Genomic DNA, 22,823 nt, shown 5'->3' with positions numbered 1-22,823 from the left:
AATGATTAAATAATTATAAATGATTATATTTACATAATTATAAATATAATTCAGAAAAATGTTGATAATTTCAGTGCATTACATTTTTGTGGCAAACGAGTAAAGCATTGATAAGACAATTTGCTTGAGAAGGCAATATATTATTTATTTTCATATAACTGAACATAAGCCTTTCATAAGCCTACAGTCTACAGCAATCCATTTTGCAACTGAATTCGTCAATATGTCTGAGATAGATTCATTATAAGGGCTTTTCTAAGAACGCGTCTATGTACACATGTCAGAGGTATGCTTTTGGAGTGTCTCATTTTGGTTGGTTCATGTCATAAAAACTGCACTCTATCCAGTATTTGAATCCAAGAATGCGTCCTCATCTTGTGCTGTCCTTGGTGTCAAACGTGTGTGGTTTGTTCTATCTACAGCTGAGCGTTGCCTATACAGCTGGAGTTCCACTTAGTGCCCTCTGCTGAAAACAGGCGGTACTTCAAGCTTAAATTGCTCCGATGGTAGGAATATTTCTTATTACAGTCCGAGGACATGATTAAGTGTGTTAATATTTTTAATGCGCTATTTTTTTAATAATTAATCGTAGTGGGGGCCTGGGTAGCTCAGTGGTAAAATACGCTGGCTACCACCCCTGGAGTTCGCTAGTTCAAATCCCAGGGTGTACTGAGTGACTCCAGCCAGGTCTCCTAAGCAACCAAATTGGCCCGGTTGCTAGGGTGGGTAGAGTCACATGGGGTAACCTCCTCATGGTCGCTATAATGTGGTTCGTTCTCGGTGGGGTGCGTAGTGAGTTGAGCGCGGATGCCACGGTGGATGGCGTGAAGCCTCCACACGCGCTGTCTCCGTGGCAAAGCGCTCAACAAGCCACGTTATAAGATGCGCGGGTTGATGGTCTCAGACGCGGAGGCAACTGGGATTCATCCTCCGCCACCCGGATTGAGGCGAATCACTACACAACCACGAGGACTTAAAAACGCACTGGGAATTGGGCATTCCAAATTGAAAAAAAAAAAAAAATTATCATAGTTAATTAGACGTTAAATTGACAGCCCTAATATTTTTATCAATACATCAAGGGATTTCCTAGAAAAAGTTAGCAAATGATGCACATTTTCACAAGAAAAAACATTCGAGCGTGCATGAGAGGCTCCCTTGTATCTTAACATAATTTGGAAGTCTGCAAGTCTGAAGTTAATTTTTTTCAAACTTAGGTGCAATAAACACGATTCTGAGTCTCAGGCTCAAGTTTCCATCTCTGGTAAATGTGGTTTTACCTGTCTGAGTGAGCAGTGGAGTGCTGGGCAGTGCTGCTGAATCGTAGTGTGGGTGAGATGGGATGGCGGGCACTGCGAAGCTCTTGAGGGCATGTGTGGGCCGCACGTGTGCGGTGGGCGCAGTGAACATGGGCTCGTCCTCAGTGACTGAGCTGTTGTAACTGATGTCGGTCTCTGAGGGTTCAGTGGCACAGGAGGGCTGGCCGGAGGGGGGGTGCATGTCTGCACTAGGTGTATTCCTCACTGACTCTGTAATCACAACAGCATATGGTTCAGTACATACTGCACTCGCCAAACACAGCAGGGAACGATTCTGCAAGCGAGCATCCTTAATGATTGAGAGTATGAAAATCCTGCTGGAAAAACAAGGTCAAACCAGTATAGTCAACATGAAATTACATTTGCAACCAATTTTACTTTCGTAATGTGACATATTTCCCAGTTAAACAGTATGCTCAATGATATAGTGTGGATTTCTTTAAGCAGAAATTGTGAAAAGTGGGTGTTCTAGACCAGAATGGAGTCAGACATGAATGTGATGGACTGTGGAGGACAACTCCCCTCCTGAAACACCACCAACACCCAGGAGGCGGCTTTTTGATCAGGATGTGGAGGCTGAAGGTCATATTCACCCTCAACAGCATCTCAATACATAAGCCAGTTGTAATGTTCTCAAATCTTTGGTACTTGCTCTAGACCTTATTTAGAGAATCGCCATATAAAATTTTTGATGGTCATGAAAACGAGGCTGTGAGGGATGGACCGTCTCATCAATGGGTTGTACTGTTGTTTACATCAGTGTTAATAGTCCAGCTAACGAAACGTTAGGAAAACACACTTGCCAAAAAATTTTAGCTGAAAAAACTTTTCGGAAAACACGAGGTGTGAAAATAAGATGTGATCTAGGAGCTTTATAGCATGCATGCCATTGAAGAGACCAACCTAGAATGAATGTTACTATAACTATACTTTTGCAAACTGAGTTTTACATGCCGCTTTCTACGTATTGCTGTTGTTTCCTGGTGAAATTAACACTAGAGGTGCTACAACAACTTTTCGTTTTATTCACTTTCACACAAATCACTGATACTATGGCTGTTTATGACTTTATAAACACTTATTTTTTGCTCTATTACTAATACACTGCTATGTTATTATACCAAAACACTATTACTATTTTTTATGCATTTGAAAAACTATACATTTTAACACTTGCATTACAGACCCACCTACTTTTACACAGTCATTCCAATATGAGTGTTGAATTTTGGGCTTGGAGACCGAATCTCAAGCCCAGCCAAGGACACTCAAAACAAAAGTGAAAGTGATGCAAAACTACCATAGAAGCGACACGAAATGACGTGGTTGCTTCAGTAAATATGCTTTTCATGTCAAATTAGCTTTTAAACACTATCGGTTAGGTTTAGGTGCTGGTTTCGGGTAAGGATGTCTGTTTGTTCACCTCTATCTTTCTGAACACTATTGGTTAGGTTTAGGTGCTGGTTTCGGGTAAGGATGTCTGTTTGTTCACCTCTATCTTTCTGAACACTATTGGTTAGGTTTAGGTTAAAGGTTTAGGTTAGGGAGGTACATTTTACTCATTAAAATATTCATCTATTAATCAATTAAAACCTTGTCTGATTACGACGCCATTTCATTCGCTTTTGGCGCCCCCCGCTGGACTTTTCACTGGGAAACTGCAGCGAAACATGTAAGGAAGCATGAAATTTTGGTTTGCAAAAATATTGCCGGGCTGGAAGAGGCTGTTATTTAAGTCTATCACTCACAGCCTCATTTTCATTCCAGTCAAAAATTAAATATGGCACTACTGAATAAGGTCTATTATTGCTATAAGATGTATAACTTTAACCAGCATTAAAATACTGCGTTAAATATTGGCAAGATTTTAGAAAGGCTGCATTACCTATAACAGTAGCCCAGTACAATGTCTAAATAACTATTTGGCTAATGGTTCACATGACGTCAGCCGAAAGTAAGCCATTTCAGAGGCAGACCAAGATATTACATTTTGATGAAAGATTACAAATACAAACATTCTTAGGAATCTCATGCACTGACGAATCGCACACAATTAAAGGAATATTCCGGGTTCAATATAAGTTCAGTCGACAGCATTTGAGGCATCATTTTGATTACAAAAAAACATTGTTTGACTCATCCCACCTTTTCTTTAAAAAAATCTAGGTTAAAGTGAGGCACTTACAATGGAAGTGAATGGAGAGTTCAAAGGCAGAAATGCAAAGCTTATAATTTTATAAAAGTAGAATAATTAATTGTACTGTTAAAATATCTGAGCTGTAAAGTTGTTTAAATCGCCATTTTTACGGTTGTTTTAGGGTTTACGTTGTTGCGTTGTCATGGCAACAAAGTTGTAAAATGGTTATTAAGCAATTTTATTATAAAATCATGTTAGAACGCATATTGTTTATGTTTTGTGGCAACACTTCTAAAACAGTGAGTATTTTAACATTTACAGATTGGCTCCATTCACTTCCAATATAAGTGCCTCACCGTCACCCTAATTTTTTGCTTTTTTTAAAGAAAAGGAGAAACATTAACATTATGCCACAAATTCTGCCAACTGAGTTTGACTTGTATGTTCCTTTAAGGCCAGGAACATTTTTTAAGAAAGTTAATAAGGTAAATTTGACCACCATGTTTGCGTTAAGGTGGTCAAGATGATTATTGGAACATGGTTGCTGGCCAAAGTTGATCTACCAGCTCTAACCAGCTTGACCAAGATGGTCTACCAGGTTGAAACCTGGCCCACCAGCCAGTAATCCAGCTAATCAACCATCTAGACCAGGTAGAAACCATGTAAAATCAGCTACCATAAGAAGACTGGCTGAAGTGAATGCTATCAAGCTTTCAGGTGCCTATAGCAAGAACTGGAGATGTAAGTATGTGCTCACAGAGAGGTAAAAGAGTAATTAAGAGATTTAGGACGTTTCTTCGCAGTTCCCAATGGTCACCAACCAATTGTAGCTCCATCTTGGACAAAAATGACCATCTCACAGTATTCTCTGAGCTCCACAAGGAGCACAAGCCTCAATGCAGGCAATTAACACTTTTTTTTTCTCCAGGCATGATGAGGGTCTTCACAAATACGCTCTTACCTGTGGACTCAGCTCTGTCTAGATGAGAGATCGGAGAGGGCCGTGAGCTGCTCTGGTGATGGAGATAGCTGCGTGTCGGCGAGGCCAGGCTACCCAAGTGATAATGATGGTGATGGTTATCAATGGAATGGATGGGGTGGGCACTAATCACTGCTGTGAATGGACACAAATTTAAGAGGGCCGTGTTTTACACCGCAAGGACACACAAAGCCATGAGAATATGAGAGCATGGTGCATCTATAACATCTGTCCATGCAGACATTGAACAACACAGACTGAAAGACACAACAATATGTAGCTAAGCTAAAGAATTAGTCAAAGACCAGAAACACAATCTAAGCAAGTACACAACTGCTGACGCCAATGTTTGGTAATCCCATTGTAAATGTTCTGGGTTCAATACAAACTGAGCTCAATCGGAAGCATTTGTTGCATGTTGATTACCATAAAAACAATTTCTACTCATTCCAATATTTTTTTTTAAAGAAAAATAAAAAAATAAAATATCAGGGTTAGAGTAAGGCACTAGCGATGGAAATAAACGATGCCAGTGTCCAGAGGGGTTTAAAGTCCAAAATATTTTTGCTCATATAGAGTGGTCCAAACTGTCATTTTGGAATGTGTCATGGAAAAATGCATGAAATTGAGTAGCTGGAAGTGTACTTGCATAGTGTATGTTTCAGGCATTATATTATAATGGCCTCATGGAACCTTTTTTGGTTGTTTATGTTTATCTATATAGTATCCAAAACAGCATAAGTATTATACAAACTGAAATAAAAGGGGCCAAATCAGGGGTTTCCAGTCCCTGGATCAAGATCACAAACTTACGCTGAGGGGGCTGTGCATCAAACGGCATCATCATTTTAGGCCTCATTCCCCGACGGCCTGCCAGTGTAGACATGCTGTCCTCTGATTCATGGCCTGCAAATCAGACAGCGAGCAGCCAGTCAGTGTGAGACTGAGGCTAACATGCCCGACAGACTCCAAGAACAAGAGCCTGTGCATACTACCAGCTGACTTCTCAACAGCCAAGGTTATGTGATGTTTTACTCTAGCATAGAGATTTTATTGTTTGTCCATTAGAGGGCACTGTAAACACACATATGTGAAGAGCTGTAGGAATTGGCTAAAACAGATGGCCATTATCATACAATCTATTACATCCCCAAAAAGTTGGGACAGTATGAAAAATGCTAATAAAAACAAAAAGGAGTGATTTTTAAATTAAATTCACCCTTTGCTAAATTGAAAACCCTACAACTAAACATTATATGATGTTTTACCTTGTGAATTTCATTGTTTTTTCTTTAATGTACAGTCATTTCAAATCAGATGATTGCAACAAGCTCCAAAAAAGTTGAGATGGGCAATTTAAGACTAATAACAATTTGACGAGTTAAAATAACAAGGCGATGTGAAACAGGAGATGTTAAACAGGTGAGGCAATCGTGTCATAGTATATAAGGAGCCTCCAAAAACAGCCTAGTCCTTCAAGAGCAAGGATCATTCGAGACTTGTCAATTTGCCAACAGATGCTTCAGCAAATAATCCAGCACTTTGAGAACAATGTTCCCCAGAGTCAAACTGGAAGGATTTTGGGCATTTCCCTCTACAGTGCTCAATATAGTTAAGAGATTCAAGGAATCTGGTCAGATCTTGGTTCATAAAGGGCAAGACTAAAACCATCTCTGATCCCTCAGACCTCACCATCTTAAAAAAACATCATTCATCTGTAATGGATATCATGAACATGGGCTTGGGATAACTTTAGTAAACCTTTGTTAATCAACACCATTCGCCACTGCATCCACAGATGCAAGTTAAGACTTTACTATGTAAAGCAGAAGCCATACATCAACACTGCCCAGAAGCGCTGCTGACTTCTCTTAGATGGTAGAACAGTGGAACTGTGTTTTTTGGTCTGATGAGTACACATTTCAAAAAGTGTTTGAAAAACATAGCCGTTGTGTTCTCCGGGCCAAAGAGCAAAAGGACCATCCAAGCTGTTATCAGCGGCAGGTCCAAAAGCCAGCGTCTGTATGAGCCAGGGGTGTGTCAGTGCCCATGGCATGGGTAACTCACACATCTGTGAGGGAACCATTAATGCAGACAGATATGTAAAAATGTTGGAGCAGCATATACTGCCATCCAGCACCGTCTTTTCCAGGGACGTCCTGGAATTTTCAGCAGGACAACTTCAAACCACATACTGGCAGAATAAGCAGAGAGTGCGGGTGCTAGATTGGCCTGCCTGCAGTCCTGACCATCTCCAATTGAGAATGTGTGATGCATTATGAAGCGCACAATACGGCAACGAAGACCCCGTACAATTGTGCAGCTGAAGACCTGCATAACGGATGAATGTGGGAAAATTGGTCTTCAGTGCCCAAATGCTTAATAAGTGTTATTAGAAGAAATGGTGATGTTTCACAGTGGTAAACACTCGACTGTCCCAAATGTTTTGGACTGTGTTGCAATCATCTGATTTGAAATTACTGTACATTTTCAAAAAACCAATGAAATTCACAAGGCAAAACATCATATAATGTTTAGTTGTAGTGCTTTCAATATAGCAAAGGGTGAATATAATTTACAAATCACTCCTTTTTGTTTTTATAAGCATTTTTCATACTATCCCAACTTTTTCAGAATTGGGGTTGTAAAACAAAAGACATAAGGTTGCAAGATTTTCTCAATGTATGCAAAGCAACATGCCAATCACAAGCAATAACAACAAATAGCAGGTGTGAGTTTTAAGAATCCTTTGCAGTGACTGGTATGATGTTATGGATAATGCAGCAGGTGAAGACTGTTTAAATACCCATGAAAATGTTTGACGAACAATTTATCTTGACATACCATATTTCCTTTTGAAACATTGAAAGTCATGTCCTTTTTGTAATAGGCAATAACGTTTAGTTTACATCACAGCCTGGCAAAACAGTGTGGAATAGCAGAATAGCATACTACCATACTAATCTTGCTATTTCTGCAGTATATACAGTAGTATGTATACTGTGCACAGAATGCAAACTTTCTGTATGCATAGAATACCTGTAAAACTGCATAAAATACTGTATGAAATACCAACAATGCAATGTACTTTAGTCATTATTTGACAATTTTCTGCACAAAATTGGATTTTATTTCTAAGATAATAACTGGACACTTTAGAAACAGTAGGCAGTATATTCCGTGCAGTATTCAGTAAGTAATAAGGTTAGTTTTCCATTTCGATTTCTTGGGATCTTTAAATCGAAGTTCTTACCGCGGTACGAGTTGCGTCTCTGCAGCATCGGGTCCATGGAGCTGTCCGCTGGGGTGATGTCCTGGGAGGTTCGAGGAATTGGCGTGTCGGTCATGACTGGGTTGGATTCAGGTGATTTGTCGATTGGTTTGAGCTCCAAGCGTTCATGGTGGATCCAGAGATCTGGTGGCTTCAGGTCTTTAGAGTTGCCCTTGTACTTGTGGGATCCGTTGGCAGACTTGCAGGCTGCACGTTTTCTGGTGGCAAAATCAAACAGTTAGAGAGACAGTTGAGGCAAAAATGCTTACCCACTAAAGATTAGGACTGTTCCTCAGCAGGAGATCTGAGCTTGACCTCATGAGGAACTTACTTTTTCTGCTGTGTGGTGGTACGGCGTGTACACAGGCAAGCTCCAACCACAACCGCAATGATGGTGAAGGCTCCCACAGACACAATGATGACGATAACCAGGATGTGGTTATCGCCAGTGCCAGACATATCTGATTTCCCTGAAACATGCAAAATCTAAAGGTTAAATGTTTATTACTTGAAAAGGAATGATTGTCAAGACAAACTTTGAATGTTGGCAACAGACAGACAGACATATAGACAGATAAATAGATAGATAGATAAATAGATAGGGGTGTTCATGGGTAGTTGCTAGGGCGTTGTTTGGGAGTCCTGGGAGACTGCTAGGATGTTGCTAAGAGGTTGTTAGGTTGTTTCAAAAGTGTTGCAAAGTTGTTATGGATGGTTGACAGGCTGGTTGCTATGGTGTTGATAAGAGTTTTGCACGGTGGTTGCTATGGCATTTCTAGTCAGTTCTGTATGGTTGATAGTGTATTGCTAGGTTGTTGCTAAGGTGTTGCTAGGGCATTGGTAAGATATTGCTAGGTTGATGCTAAGATGAAGTAATGTTTTTGCTATGGATTTTACAAGATATTGCTGTGGTATTGCTAGATTGTTGCTAAGGTGTTGCTAGGGTGTTGGTTAACATTTCAAGGTGGTTGCTAAGGCATTGCTAGTGAGTTCTGCATGGCTGCTAGTGTATTGCTAGGTTGTTGCTAAGGTGTTGCTAGGGCATTGGTAAGATATTGCTAGGTAGTTGCTAAGATGAAGTAATGTTTTTGCTATGGATTTTACAAGATATTGCTGTGGTATTGCTAGATTGTTGCTAAGGTGTTGCTAGGGTGTTGGTTAACATTTCAAGGTGGTTGCTAAGGCATTGCTAGTGAGTTCTGCATGGCTGCTAGTGTATTGCTAGGTTGTTGCTAAGGTGTTGCTAGGGCATTGGTAAGATATTGCTAGGTTGTTGCTAAGATTTTGTAATGTTTTTGCTATGGATTTTACAAGATATTGCTATGGTATTGCTAGATTGTTGCTAAGGTGTTGCTAGGGTGTTGGTTAACATTTCTAGGTGGTTGCTAAGGCATTGCTAGTGAGTTCTGCATGGTTGCTAAGGTATTACTTGGTTGTTGATAAGGTGTTGCTAGGTTGGAAACACTTTAAACAACAATTACCAACTGATCCAAAGCCTTGGTCTGTTGCAGGAACTCTTCCTGATTTCACCGATATGCCAGGAGCTACAAGAGACCAGTGAAATAGCATTGACAGGTGAGAACATTGAAACTAGAGTTCACATCAAGACTCAATCCATCCGTTAAAACCACATGCAGCTTACATAGATAAACCACGCACTTGGCAATACATCAGAGGAAAGCATGATACATAATCTATAAACCAAAAAAGAGCTTGGGGAGGGACTGTTAGTAGTGTTGTGTTTTAGCCACATATGCATTTTACTGATTAACTCTTAAGAAACAGTAGTCAGGCAAGCAAATGAGATGTTCCTCTCGTTATCTATTCAGCTGCTCTATCTTTCGCTGACTGCTGAAGGATTTCAGTGTGTAGGGAAAAACAAGCTGCTCATTTCAATTTAAGGACATTAGTGGAGTAAGAAAAGAAAGAGCAATTACCTTGGTCATTAGCCATTTTGTCAGAGGATTCAGCTAGCAGAAAAGGAAAAGGAGAGGAGAAAGGTTAGAGGGAGAGAGGCGTGCAGTCCGAGCTAAGCAGAAGCTTGTGTATAAGTGAGTATGAAAGATAGGTGAGGGTAAACGCAAAGGGTTAGGCTTAGGTGATCAAAAATGTGCATGTTCATTAGTTAGGAAATATAGTAATAATTTGGTAACCAAACCCTGTTGAAAAGACCAGCATGAATTTCCTAAATAATCTAGTTTACCTTTAGGAGTGCGGAACTGCACCGCTTCAGACATGGGACCCATGCCCTTGGAGTTACGCGCCTGGATCTTGAAGTAGTAGGTGGTATCAAGAGTGAGGTCCTGAATCTGGTGGGTTAGTCTGTTCCCAACTACTGGCTCAATGACCCAATCATGAACCTCAGCATTCACATCAGTGCTGTAGTAAATTATGTAACCTGGGAAGGCAAGGAAAGAGAGATAGGGGCAGTTGATTTACAAGAGCCTTACAGAGCTCATGGACAGTTCCCATGGCCATGGAAAACCCAGAAATGGACCTTTCAAGGATTTTTGATTACTGGATACAGATTTTTAAAATCATTTAGGATACAGACTAGTTAATGAATCATTCAGACCTATTTGTGTACATTTCTGACCTATTCATTGTCAAGAACTGACTAAAAAAAACTATTTGCTCACAAATCGGACAACACAATGACTTGCATGCAAGTTTTACACTACTTTACTAAAATGTATATATGGCAGTCAACACTGTTCATTACTGGTGCTATATTTCAGTATAAGTTTCTTTACCTGTGATCTTGCCATTGGCCTCTGAAGGTGGCTGCCAGTTGACGATGATGGTTCGTGGTCGCCCCTCTTTGCTCACTACAGTCACGTCTTTAGGTGCAGAACTTGGGACTGGGGTGAAACAAGAACTGATCGTGAATCAATGCTATAATGAATCCTCCACTCTTGATGTTCATAACAATTAGGAGACATCAATCCAAAGTTTAACGTCTTAGCATCTGATAATATCGTTAAAGGTTCTTGACTGCACTTATTTTGTACAACAGAAATACAGCTCTTTGTAAAAAGCCTTTGTAAGGGGTTGCATGCAAATCAATAAACGGACAATAGAAGAAAACCTGTCTTGACAGGTCTCCCCTTTCACTGTCAGACATGTGAACAATAAACACAGATAAAGACGTTTACATGCAAAGGGAAATCGGGGTAACAGGCAAAAATCTAGATTTGTTGATTGTGATCTGCTTAAATCTTCTGTGAGCTTTCCCTGATAAAAGAACACAGTTTAAGGTGTTTATATGACCTTACAAGTTATTAGCTTTTTAAGCATAATCAGTTTAAGAAATGCAGTGTCAAGAAAAAGTATGTGAATCCTTTGGAATTATCTGCATTTATGTATACATTTGTCTTAAAATCTAGCTTGATCTTCATCCAAGTTACAATAATGAACAAACACAATTTGTTTTAACTAATAACACACAAATCATTGCATTATTCTAGTACATACTAAATACATCATTCAATCATTCACAGTGTAAGTTGGAAAAAGTATGTGAACCCCTACGCTAATGATGCCAACATAAGCTAATTAAAGTCAGGACTTGCAAAACTGGCTTCCAATTAATGGAACGAGATTGGAGGTGTGGGTTAGAGCTACTTTGACTTCTAAAAAGCACTTAAATATTTTGAGTTTGCTATTCACAAGAAGCATCTGCTGACGTGGACCATGCTTCGCTTAAAAGAGATCTCAGAAAACCTTCGAATACGATCAAGAATTGTTGCTTTGCATAAAGCTGGAAAGGGTTACAAATTTATCTAGACAAACTGTCAAAAATGATGTTTTAGTACTGTGGCTACTCTTCCTAGAAGTGGCTGCCAAGCCAAGATGACCCAAAGGGCTTTGCTGCTTCGGGGCCTGGACCACTTGCCATCATTGAGGGAAAAATGAATTTCCAAGTTTATCAAGATATCCCACAGGATGATGTCAGGGTGGCTGTGTGCCAGCAGAAGCTCAGTAGAAGTTAACTGATGCACCAGGACAATGACCCTAAACATAAAAAAAAAAGAATATCCACCTGTTGGAGTGGCCTAGTCAGTACCCAGACCTTAACCCAATAGAGATGATGTGCAATGATCTCAAGAGAGGCATTCACACCAGACATCCTAAGAATATGACTGAGCTGAAGCAGTTGTGTAAGGAAGAATGGTCCAAAATTCCTTCTGAACATTGTGCAGGTCTAATCTGCAGCTACCGGAAACACTTGTTTGAGGTTATTGCTGGCAAAGGAGGCCAGTTATGAAATCCAAGGGTTCACTTACTTTTTACACAGCACTGTGAATGTTTAACAGGATGTGTTCAATACTGTTTGTATGTTGTTAGCTTAAGCACATTGTGTTTGTCTATACTTGTGACTTTGATGAAGATGAGATCACATTTTATGACCAATTATTTCAGAAAACTAGCTAATTCCAACAGGTTCACATACTTTTCTTGTCACTGTAATTAAGAGAAGACAGGAAATGATTGGAGGGAGAGGAATGGGATTGCAACAAGACACAGCCTGGAATCAAACCTGCATCCTCCACATGAGCATCACAGCTCAACATGTCTGGAGAACATGCTTTGACATTTCTATTTAAGAAGTGCTGGTTGTTTCGTTATTCCTAAACAGGTGAATCACATACTTACTTGATTCAAAAGTTGTTCCGTGTGCAGTCATACTCCATGTACTGGTCCTCCTGCCCTTAGTCACCATGACTGAGAACTCATACAAGGTGTTGGGCTTCAGACCCGTCACTGTGTGAGTGAGGGTGGTGGTGTTGGCCACCTAAAACAAGTAAACCAACGTCACGACATGATGGTATTCAGAAGTTGTAACAAGTTTTTGTGTTCATCATAATCCTCTAAATGTATATAGTAATTTGTAGGACTTCTAGCAATATTTCTGGACATTCGTGTTTGCTCTCAAAATTGTATGCACTCATAAAAATCATTTTCTGATTCTTCATACTAGTGTATTTTTTGTGTGTGAGTGTGTTGTTTTCTGGAAAAATATCTTAACTTCAAAAATAAATTTATTTGAGCAGGAAAATTACTGAAGATTAAATCTTGTTTTCAGATAAATCTACCAAAATTTTGTGAGGTTTATGCTTAAAAAAAAAGAGAGAGAGAGAAAAAAGAAATGTTGCCAATGGCAAGTAAAATAAACTTAATTGAAAAGGAAAACTGCTTTAAAAATATGTTACAGGATCAATACTATTTAAGCTCGACAATTAATCTACAGGTATTTTGTGGGTAAAATATCCATATTACATGATGTTTTTGTGATAAAATCGCTTAACGGTTTACTAGCATTGCGTCGACAGTGAAGTTGAATATTGGATTTCACACAGATAAGGTTAGCAAACAATTTTATGACACTAAAATCATGTTGACATTTATAATGTTTACGGACTGTGCCCATTCACTTCAATTGTAAGTGCATTCCTGTAACCACAATTTTTGCTTCTTTTTTTATGAACGAGGGATGAGTCAAAATTATTTTTTTGCTGTAATCAACATTATGCTACAAAAGTTGTCAATTGAGGTTAACTTGCATTGTACCTGGAACATTACTTTAAGCATACATTTTAAGTAAAAAATAATAAAGAATACATTAAGACTTAATATCTTATGTCATTTTGCTTCTCAAGTAAAGCAGCGCATGCCTCACAATCCTCCGTTGCTAGTTCTAAAGTGACGTTTTTGGACTAGCAACGAAGGCTTCAGCTGTATCAAAGCAAGATGCTGATACAAGATGTGTAAGCAGAATAATTGATGACGGACCATTGAATTATTGAACAATAATGCACACCCAAGGTGGTGCATTATTTTTCAATATTTTTCAATAATTCAATGGTCCGTCGTCAATTATTCTGCTTACACCAAAGTTACCACACCTTAAGACATCGCTAAGAGTTTTATATCTCAAGACGTTTTCTGGTTTTCATCCCTAAAACGCTCTTGTGAGTGGAACTACTTTCTTCTGCCACGGATTCAGCATCTTGCTTTGATACAGCTGAAGCCTTCGTTGCTAGTCCAAAAACGTCACTTTAGAACTAGCAACGGAGGATTGTGAGGCTTGCGCTGCTTTACTCGAGGACTTACTGGAGTAATAAGGTGGTGCGTTTGTGCATGTGTGTGTGAGTTTGTGTTTGAGGGATCGAAAGAGACAAACTCAGAAACAGAGAGATCGCTTCTAGGATTACCTCTTTTGTTGCAGCTCTCGTCAGAAGTAACACTGTGTCAAAATCGCCAAGATGCAAGTTTAAGCACTTCTCAGCATCAGCGAATGTCGCATTTTTGTATATAGCTTCTCAGATGTAAACCTTAACAACGTTTTTCAACCCCACAGAGATGCAGGTGTGCGCTGACATGACGGCTCTGATTTTCGCTCACAAGTAAGTGTGTGCGTAATGCGTATATGTGTGTGTCCACGTGTGTGGGATTGTGTGTGTGTGGGAGTGTGTGTGTGAGAGGGGGAGGGGGGCGCGGGGGTGTTTCCCACAGATATTTCAGATAATATAGAAACTGTTGTATTGATCAAGTGTCTCTAGCTTTGGTACAGCTCAAGCCTTCGTTGCTAGTTCGAAAATGTCACTTTAGAACTAGCAACGGAGGATGCGCCGCTTTTCGGCACAGGAGTAACAAGGTATTGCGTGTGTGTGCATGTGTGCATGTGCGTGCATATGTATGTGTGTGAGCATGTGTAAGTGCGAGGGAGACGAGGAATGTGAGGGTGATTTTCAACTGAAATTGAAATAAATGTAGGATATTACAGACATTGTTTTATGTTTGTAACCGATTTACTTTAACCAATGTCTTTGTTTATATGGTTATTTTGCTGTGGTAGCATGTACGGTGTGTGTGTGGGTGAGTGTGTGTGTGTGTGTATGTGCGTGCATGCATGCGTGTGCGTATGTATGTGCGTGAGCGTGTGTAAGTGCGGGGGACACGAGAGTGCTTTCCAACCGAAATTGAAATAAATGTAGGATATTATAGACATTGTTTGACGTTCTTAACCGATTTACTTTAACCATTGTCTTTGTTTATATGGTTATTTTGCTGTGGTAGCGTGTGTGTGTGTGTGTGTGTGTGTGTGTGTGTGTGTGTGTGTGTGTGTGTGTGGGGTGGTGAGACAAGAGCTAAAGAGAGAGAAAGAGAGGGATCCCAAGAACACTTTTCAATCAAAATTGAAATAAATGTAGGATATTATAGACATTGTTTGTCATTCTTATCCGATGTACTTAACCAATGTCTTTGTTTTAACTGGTTATTTTGTTGTGGTAGCCTGTACGGCTCTTTGAAATAACTGAAATAATTTGGCGAAGTGATATGGAACTGTTATGCGGTGAACACTTGGAACTACTTCATAACCGTGCGTTTACTTGAAAAATAATTGCACACCTTAGAACGTCTGTGAACCAATCAGAATCAAGCATTCAACAGACCCGCGGTATAAACTGAAAATATTTTTTTGCAGTGTGTTGGCAAGGGAGGTCTTTAAAGTTAGGCAGGAAAAACATCAGGCTGGAATTCCAAATATAACCCAGAGTTTAACATGTTTAGGACAAAACTGTGAGAGCACAATGACAATTTCTCTTTTACCACCACGCTCTGAGCAGCTCAAACTGTCACATACCTTCAACTTTGCATTTGCAGGTATGTTGGTCTTCCAACGCACTGTATAGTAGCGTGCATCTGTGATCTTCTGGTTCTTGGGCAGCGAGTTGTCCGCCCAGGTGACTTTGATGGTGTCGTGACTCAGAACAGACGCCTGAACGCCCACGGGAGGCAGCATGGGTAAAGGGTCTGGTACTGGAGTGTATGGAGCATGGAAAAGTTCGTACAAATCAACATTAGGGTCTATGGGGTCTGCAAGCACATTACACAATGTCCCATGGCAAAAATAAAAAGGTGTGGTGAAAGGTGGACAGAAGTGAGCACGATTAAACGTACAAGGGGAGGGGTTCAGGGTGAGAGACATGAAACGAGGACAGGGTTAATGAGTTAAAACGGAGTGGGGTGTGGAGGCAGGATTGGGAAGGAGAAAGAGAGAAAATATCGGATTAGAACAGGATATCAAGAGACAAAAACATCCAATTGCTAAAGAGCACTATATCTACAATGAGTCAAAGAACTACTGGAGCTCTGGAGTTCACTATACAGTACAAATACTGGAGGAAAACAATCGGTCAGACAGTGAAGGAGATCATATAGAAGGCTCATATACAGAAAAACGGAGACAACATTTTTTCAGAACCCTGTTGTCCTTGTCTGATGTTATTTTCTGTTTGTCAGCATTGCTATTATAGTCAAAACATTTGGACAACTCATTTTCTAGGATTCCCATTAACCATCCCTTAAGTAGGATTTTGATTTCTGATATCAAACAATAATTTGTGGATCCCCTGCATTACTGCCCCAGACCCTTTTGTTGAAGACCCCTAAATTAAGTAAGAAATGTGTGTGTGTGTGTGTGTGTGTATATATATATATATATATATATATATATATATATATATATATATATATATATATATATATATATATATATATATATATAAATGTGTAGTATAACTCCAAATATGAAAGCTTTTGTAACATTATACACTACCGTTCAGAAGTTTGGGGTCAGTAAGAATTGTGTTTTGTTTTTTTGGAAAGAAATTAATTCTTTTAACAGCAAGGATGCATTATATTGATCAAAAGTGACAGTAAAGACATTTTTAATGTTACAAAAGCTTTCTATTTCAGATAAATGCTGTTCTTTTTAACTTTCCGTTTATCAAAGAATCCTGAAAAAAAATCGTACACAACTGTTTTCAACATTGATAATAATAATAAATGTTTCTTGAGCAGCAAATCAGCATATTAGAATGACTTCTGAAGGATCATGTGACACTGAAGACTGCAGTAATGAAGCTGAAAATTCAGCTTTGATCACAGGAATAAATATATTCAAAAAGAAAAGGTAGGGGAGGGGTCTTTGTCTCCTCAGGTGTGAATCACATCAATATTCATGATCATTTACGCCTCCTCGCATATGGCATTTCTAACACTAAAAGTGTCATACAAAAGTTAAATGACTATATTGTTTTGTATGAATGAGTGATCAGGATGGTTTTCACATCATTCTGTAGCAAAAACTCTAGGCTACAAGATCCAGTTCTCAAAAGTCTTGTGAACAAATGTTTAGTATGTGAAATATGGCCTTATTTCACTGACTTAAAATTTTAGTTTTTCAAAAACCACGCATAAACGTTATTTTCGCAAAAATACAAACATGTACATACATGTTGCTCACATATTACTGTAGCCCAGTTTGTGTTATCAGACTCTAGCCATTAATATGTTTTAAGCAACTGAAAAAAGCTCAAATGTCAAGGCATGTCAAAACTTCTCCATGGCCCAAAAACACCCTCAGACCCCAGAGGGTTTTAATATATGAGACAAAAAAAAAAAAAAAAAGAACACATGCTGTCTGCTTCAAACATTTAACAATGTACAAAGTGTTTTCAAATGGAAAGTTTGGGGGTGGGGGGGGGGCTCTGGACTTATTTATTTGATGATGAAGCAGACTTCTTTCACACAATCACATAGTGGGCACTATATGTGGTTGAGCTCTGCTCGTTTTCTAAAATGTGGTCATGAGTGGAATGTAAAGTGACTCGTTAAGACTCAACTAACCCGCAATGCCTAAAACAATTATCAATTAAAAGCGATGCAATGCACTTTTTAGCATAGTTAACTTGTTGATGTTCTAGAAGAGCTGTTCTTGAGAAGTTCCCATGCCAATTTGCAACCAGTAATACTATCTGTTCCATGTATGACAATTGATTATCAGTGAATAAAGACTTCAATTTTGGTCTGTTCTTTGCAAAAAACTACTGTATGTCTTGAGTATACTCTGCTTTTGCATCCCTTTTGAAGCTTAAAGCCTTCAGTCGCCCTTTAATTTTAATTGCATGTCAAAAGTGGTGGTGGCGTAGTGGACTAAAGCACATAACTGGTAATCAGAAGGCTGCCGGTTCGATCCCCACAGCCACCACTATTGTGTCCTTGAGCAAGGCACTTAACTCCAGGTTGCTCCAGGGGGATTGTCCCTGTAATAAGTTCACTGTAAGTTGCTTTGGATAAAAGTGTCTGCCAAATGCATAAATGTAAATGTAAAGAGCAACCAGCATCGCCATCAGAATTTCTCCTTTGTGTTCCATGAAAAAAGAAATTCATACAGTTTGGAACAACATGAGGGTGAGCAAATGATGCTCCTTTGGTCTGAATGATAAAAGCATACAGTATGCTGATAAATCTTGTCGGGTTATGGCACCTTAACATCCAATATGATTCTAGTTGTTCAATTAGATCTTTACTTGAAGATGGGGAAAACATTTGGCACTGCAGAGAACAATAAAGAGATCATCAGTGTTTCATGACGTTAATTACAATCTTTAGCCAATGCTACTGAGCCATGTAATATCAGCATTCTCTTTAATGGAGAAATTAAAGTGATTCATTTCCAGTAATTCTTTGTCATGTACATTGCATAAGTGCAGTGTTTAATCAAAGCTCTGCATCTCCATCATGCACGCCGCTGTTAGGCAGTGCTTCAATTGTGAAATGTAGATGGCTTTATCTGCATCTCATCATCATGAGAAGTCCTCTGGTTGCTAGGAAGCAGCTGAATCGGAAGGCAAGGAGTACCAGGACTCAAGGGGAGAACTCTTGGAATGGTCTCCAACAAGAAGGACAAACATTCAATCAACATACATCTCAGTAGTGCTGATATGATTACCCATAGGAAAGAAAATTCTAAATGTGACCTCTTGAATATCTCAATTGTTTCTCTCGGACAACAACAAGATCATATGGTTAAAAATGGTCTCCAGATTGTAAGATTATAAGAAAAAGACCCCAGACCAGTGTTGTAGTCGAGAACAGCTCACCCGAGTCCAGGCCGAGACCAGAGTAGGTCGAGTCCAAGTCAAGACTGAGACTGAGACAAGACTCCCCCCCCCCCTTTTTCTCCCCAATTTGGAATGCTCAATTCACTCTAAGTCCTCATGGTGGCGTAGTGACTCACCTCAAACTGGGTGGCGGAGGATGAATCTCAGTTGCCTCCGCGTCTGAGACCGGCAATCCGCGCATCTTATCATGTGGCTTGTTGAGCGAGTTACCGCGGAGACCTAGTGCGTGTGGAGGCTCATGCTATACTCCCCGGTATCCACGCACAACTCACTACGTGCCCCACCGAGAGCGAGAACCACATTATAGCGACCACGAGGAGGTTACCCCATGTGACTCTACCCATTCTAGCAACCGGGCCAATTTGGTTGCTTGGGTAGCCTGACTGGAGTCACTCAGCACACCCTGGATTTGAACTTGCGACTCCAGGTGTGGCAGTCGGCGTCTTTACTTGCTGAGCTACCCAGGCCCCTGAGACAAGACTCTTAATGAATGTGCTAAATGTATAAAGTTTTGACTTGAATTCAAATATACTTCATATATTATTTGCTTAAGCTTATGTTGGTAATTTGAATGGAATTTGAATTTGAAAAAGCATTGCAATTGACGGATTGTCTAATAAATATTTATTATGGATTTGTGGATCATTGACCAACTTAACTCGAATAAAAAAGAAAAAACACTTTGCTCACAAATCTGACGTAACAAAACTTCAGATCAAGATAAATATCTAGGTGAGTAAATATTTTAGAGCAGAGCAAATGTAGAAAAAAAATTACATTCACTGTAGAAATTTCCATTACTGTTAAGATTTTATTAATTTTCTTGACTTTTCCAAGCCTGGAAAACACTATTTTAAAATCCCTGATACTTCCAGGTTTTCCATGACCATGGGAACCCTGTCCCATTAAGTCCCTGGAGCTATGAAAGAACAACTATTGAGAAATACAATTATCCTTTGGGTATGTCAACAAAGAGATTGGTGCAAAGTTCTTCAGATTAGTCTTAAATTCTGTCAACATCTTGTCCCAAATCCTTTTGACTTTCTCTCTTCTATGGACCACAAAAGATGCTAGGCAGAATGACAGTCTCAGTCACCATTTACTTTCTATTGTGTGGGAAAAAAAAAAAAGATGCAATGAAATTGAATAGCGACTGAGAATAATATTAACAAGAAAGTCATATGGGTTCGGGTCGGAACAACATTAGGGTGAGTAAATGATGACAGAATTTAAATTTTGGGGTAAAATATTACTTTTATTTGGGGGGACTCAACAAACAAGCACTAGGATGCAGCATGCTATTGGCTGCAATGCCAAAATGTCCCGTATTTGATGAGCAAATAAATCATTTGTACTGCAGGACGTGTTTTTGAATAGGTACTTTTGGAGCTGTAGGAGTGGTGTGTTATAAAGTAGGAGTGGTGCGGCAGTGACCTACCTGACTGAGGTCGTGTGATGGCGCTCTCATACACAGGGATGCCCTCACCCACATTGTTGAAGGCCTTCAGGGTGATAACATAGTGTGAACTAGGATCTGGCAGAGAGAAAGTCAATCATTTAGCTAATCAAGCCCACAGCACCACTGAGAGCTGCTACCATATTAATCATCCTAGCAGGGTGCATATTTAAACACTATTATTGATTCTCGCTCTCATGTAATTAGGTGAATTATGAAAACTTAAATTATGCAGGTTCTTATGATTATTTTTTTATTTCCCTTCAAATGTAATTACAAACGGGTGGGGAGAGGGGGTAAAACACCCACACTCAAGTGCCCACCATTTATTTCCCCAGTTCTGTTCCCTTTAAATCACTTTCAGATGCAATTAAGCACACTGTTTGAGTACATGAAGGTGTTTAATGTGCAGCAATGTTCAGAAATGTAAATTGAAAAACTACAAGATGTTTGCTCACTTCAGTGTTGCTTTGTTATCAATTAAGCTTCCACAAACAAAAAACATGTACTATGGTAATTAGGGCTGAGTAAACATATTTATTTTTTTCCTGATGCATTGCGATCTTTGATTGAACGATATCGATATTGATTCTTAAATCCCAAGATCGATCTTTCACTCTATGTTGCAACCCTCGATAGTACAAGTAAATGACTTGCATGTGCAAGCAACTCTCACGCTATGCGACTAAAAATGTCTGTGTTTAGCCACAGTCTGGTAAATGTTCAGATTTCACTCACCAGTGATTTATTAGTATAGAGGCGGAGATATTATTAGCACAGAGGTCCTTTCACTGCTTTTTGTGAGTAAAAGTTTGGTTTAACTCGTTCTGTGTCCAAAGACGAAATTCACAGATCCATATGTCATTGAATAATGTCTCTTTTAATACCCTTTCTGTTTTTAGTCAGTTGTTGATTAAAAACAACAACAATGAAAGAAACATTTAATTGTAATCACACATGAATGCGCTAAAGAAACCACGCATGTCTTCTCTCGTTGTATGCGCTTACTGGCTGATGCCACTAGTCTTAAAGAGACAGTACCGATTAAGCAAGTATTCTACATATCAATTTAAATAATGCAACATAATATAGGCAATTTCAAGACGTTAACTGATGGAATAGACTGAATAACTGTTTCCATCCAAGGGTTTGACAAAAAAGACAAAAAGTGTAGTGCATCAAAAAGTTTACCGATATAGCTGAATCGCAAAATTATCGCTAAAATTTCACAAGTGTCGACATAATATTTTTCCGTTTAACTCTAGCACATAAACTCTATGTCGATACTTAAATGTCACGAAAAACTGGTTTGGAAAAACATTTTGTCGAGAAAATTGGCATTAACGCAAAAATATGTTGACACATGACAGAATTTACCCCAATCGTTAGCCTGTGTTAATCGTGACGACAAGGTATACATCCTTGAAAGCCAATTTATTGTACATGAAGCATTACTCGCACTGTAATGGATTGGTCTTAACGGCATACCTGCACAGATCCGATGCTGCAAACACGTCTGCGTCATGACACTTCCAGGAGTGCCAACACCAATATCTCTCATGCACATGTCATCAACAAGTGCACGGAGAACAAATGAATGGCCACTATTTGCGATAAATTTAATTGCGGTAGACATCCGTTTATTTATTAAAGTTGCTTTTCCACACCATTCAAAATAATAGACGGCAGTCATGGCAGTCCACAATACAAAAAACATATCATTTCTATGCACAAAGATGTTTTACATTTAAAATAAATACACAATACTAGGAGAAAAACATCAGTGTGCTTTTTTTGAGACACTAACATATAGCTCAATTCTACAAAATTATTGTTGTTTACTTTTGAAAAAATGCCGGCAAAATTCCCTATATTAAATTAAATTAATTACCAAACGAAAAATGCATTAAATTAAAAAAATAAATTACCAAATGAAAAAACTATATTTTTAGACCTATATATGCCTTTTCTTTACACAAACTTAAATTAGCCGTACCCTGTTCTGTAGACGAAAAAAGTCGGCTGGATGACGTTTTCTACACTTCAAGACTATAAACTATCAGAACTATTTGTCCAATGCGGAGTTCACTTTCAGAAAACGAGCTTTTGAACCTTTTAAAACTTTTAAATATTTTAAATCTAACCCTCTTTACCTCTGAGTGCATTTGCTGAGCTTCTTCAGAAAATGTCAGTTGCATTATGACGCTAAAATTAATTTTAGATGATAACCAAGTTCAGTTGGTCATTAAACGTTGTGGGACAAATATACGGGACATAATGCAGTTGAGATGGCAATGCTTTAGATTAGATGATCGTTCAAAATAGCCTATTGAATATCAGGATTGTATCATATATGTAAACCCTGATATTACACAGCATCAGTTTTTCTTTAATAGCTGTGCACACAGCATATACACATGGATGGATGGTCCTTATACTGAGACTGAAAGTTTCCCCCAATTCTTGGTGCAGGTTGCCTGCGATAGGCTCAACATCAGGACCAATATTACAGTCCTATCAGAAGGGAAACTGTTTCCTTTTGATTGCAATTCCTCGTCTTCTGATTGCTTTTATTTGTGAAATTAAAATGATAGTAAGCTATCTAATTTCAATGAATTGTCTCAATACTCTCCCCATTTTACCAAAACTTCGGGGGGAAAAAAATGTGGGACATCTGGGAGGCAAAAG

General features: G+C 39.0%; 1 protein-coding gene across 12 annotated transcripts in view; it reads right to left on the bottom strand.

Annotated features, from left to right (window-relative positions):
* Positions 1-22,823, bottom strand: part of LOC127411912 (neogenin-like) — a 251,656-nt gene that overhangs the window by 6,947 nt on the left and 221,886 nt on the right. For 5 of the 12 annotated variants that reach the window (XM_051647860.1, XM_051647870.1, XM_051647809.1 and 2 more), the window contains exons 16-27: positions 20,118-20,213; positions 15,355-15,587; positions 12,363-12,501; positions 10,460-10,567; positions 9,910-10,104; positions 9,644-9,676; positions 9,188-9,250; positions 8,038-8,176; positions 7,689-7,924; positions 5,249-5,341; positions 4,418-4,570; positions 1,281-1,529 (exon numbers count right to left, since the gene is read on the bottom strand). In XM_051647860.1, the coding sequence (XP_051503820.1) occupies positions 1,281-1,529; positions 4,418-4,570; positions 5,249-5,341; positions 7,689-7,924; positions 8,038-8,176; positions 9,188-9,250; positions 9,644-9,676; positions 9,910-10,104; positions 10,460-10,567; positions 12,363-12,501; positions 15,355-15,587; positions 20,118-20,213 (1,737 nt within the window). The remainder of the gene's footprint in view (positions 1-1,280; positions 1,530-4,417; positions 4,571-5,248; positions 5,342-7,688; positions 7,925-8,037; positions 8,177-9,187; positions 9,251-9,643; positions 9,677-9,909; positions 10,105-10,459; positions 10,568-12,362; positions 12,502-15,354; positions 15,588-20,117; positions 20,214-22,823) is intronic. The other 7 variants (XM_051647842.1, XM_051647853.1, XM_051647887.1 and 4 more) reach the window with 5 other exon arrangements.

This window comes from Myxocyprinus asiaticus, chromosome 2 (genome assembly GCF_019703515.2).
Source record: "Myxocyprinus asiaticus isolate MX2 ecotype Aquarium Trade chromosome 2, UBuf_Myxa_2, whole genome shotgun sequence".
Taxonomy (NCBI): Eukaryota; Metazoa; Chordata; class Actinopteri; order Cypriniformes; family Catostomidae; genus Myxocyprinus; species Myxocyprinus asiaticus.
Note: the sequence above shows the minus strand (reverse complement) of the source record. Positions and strands in the feature narration are given on the sequence as shown.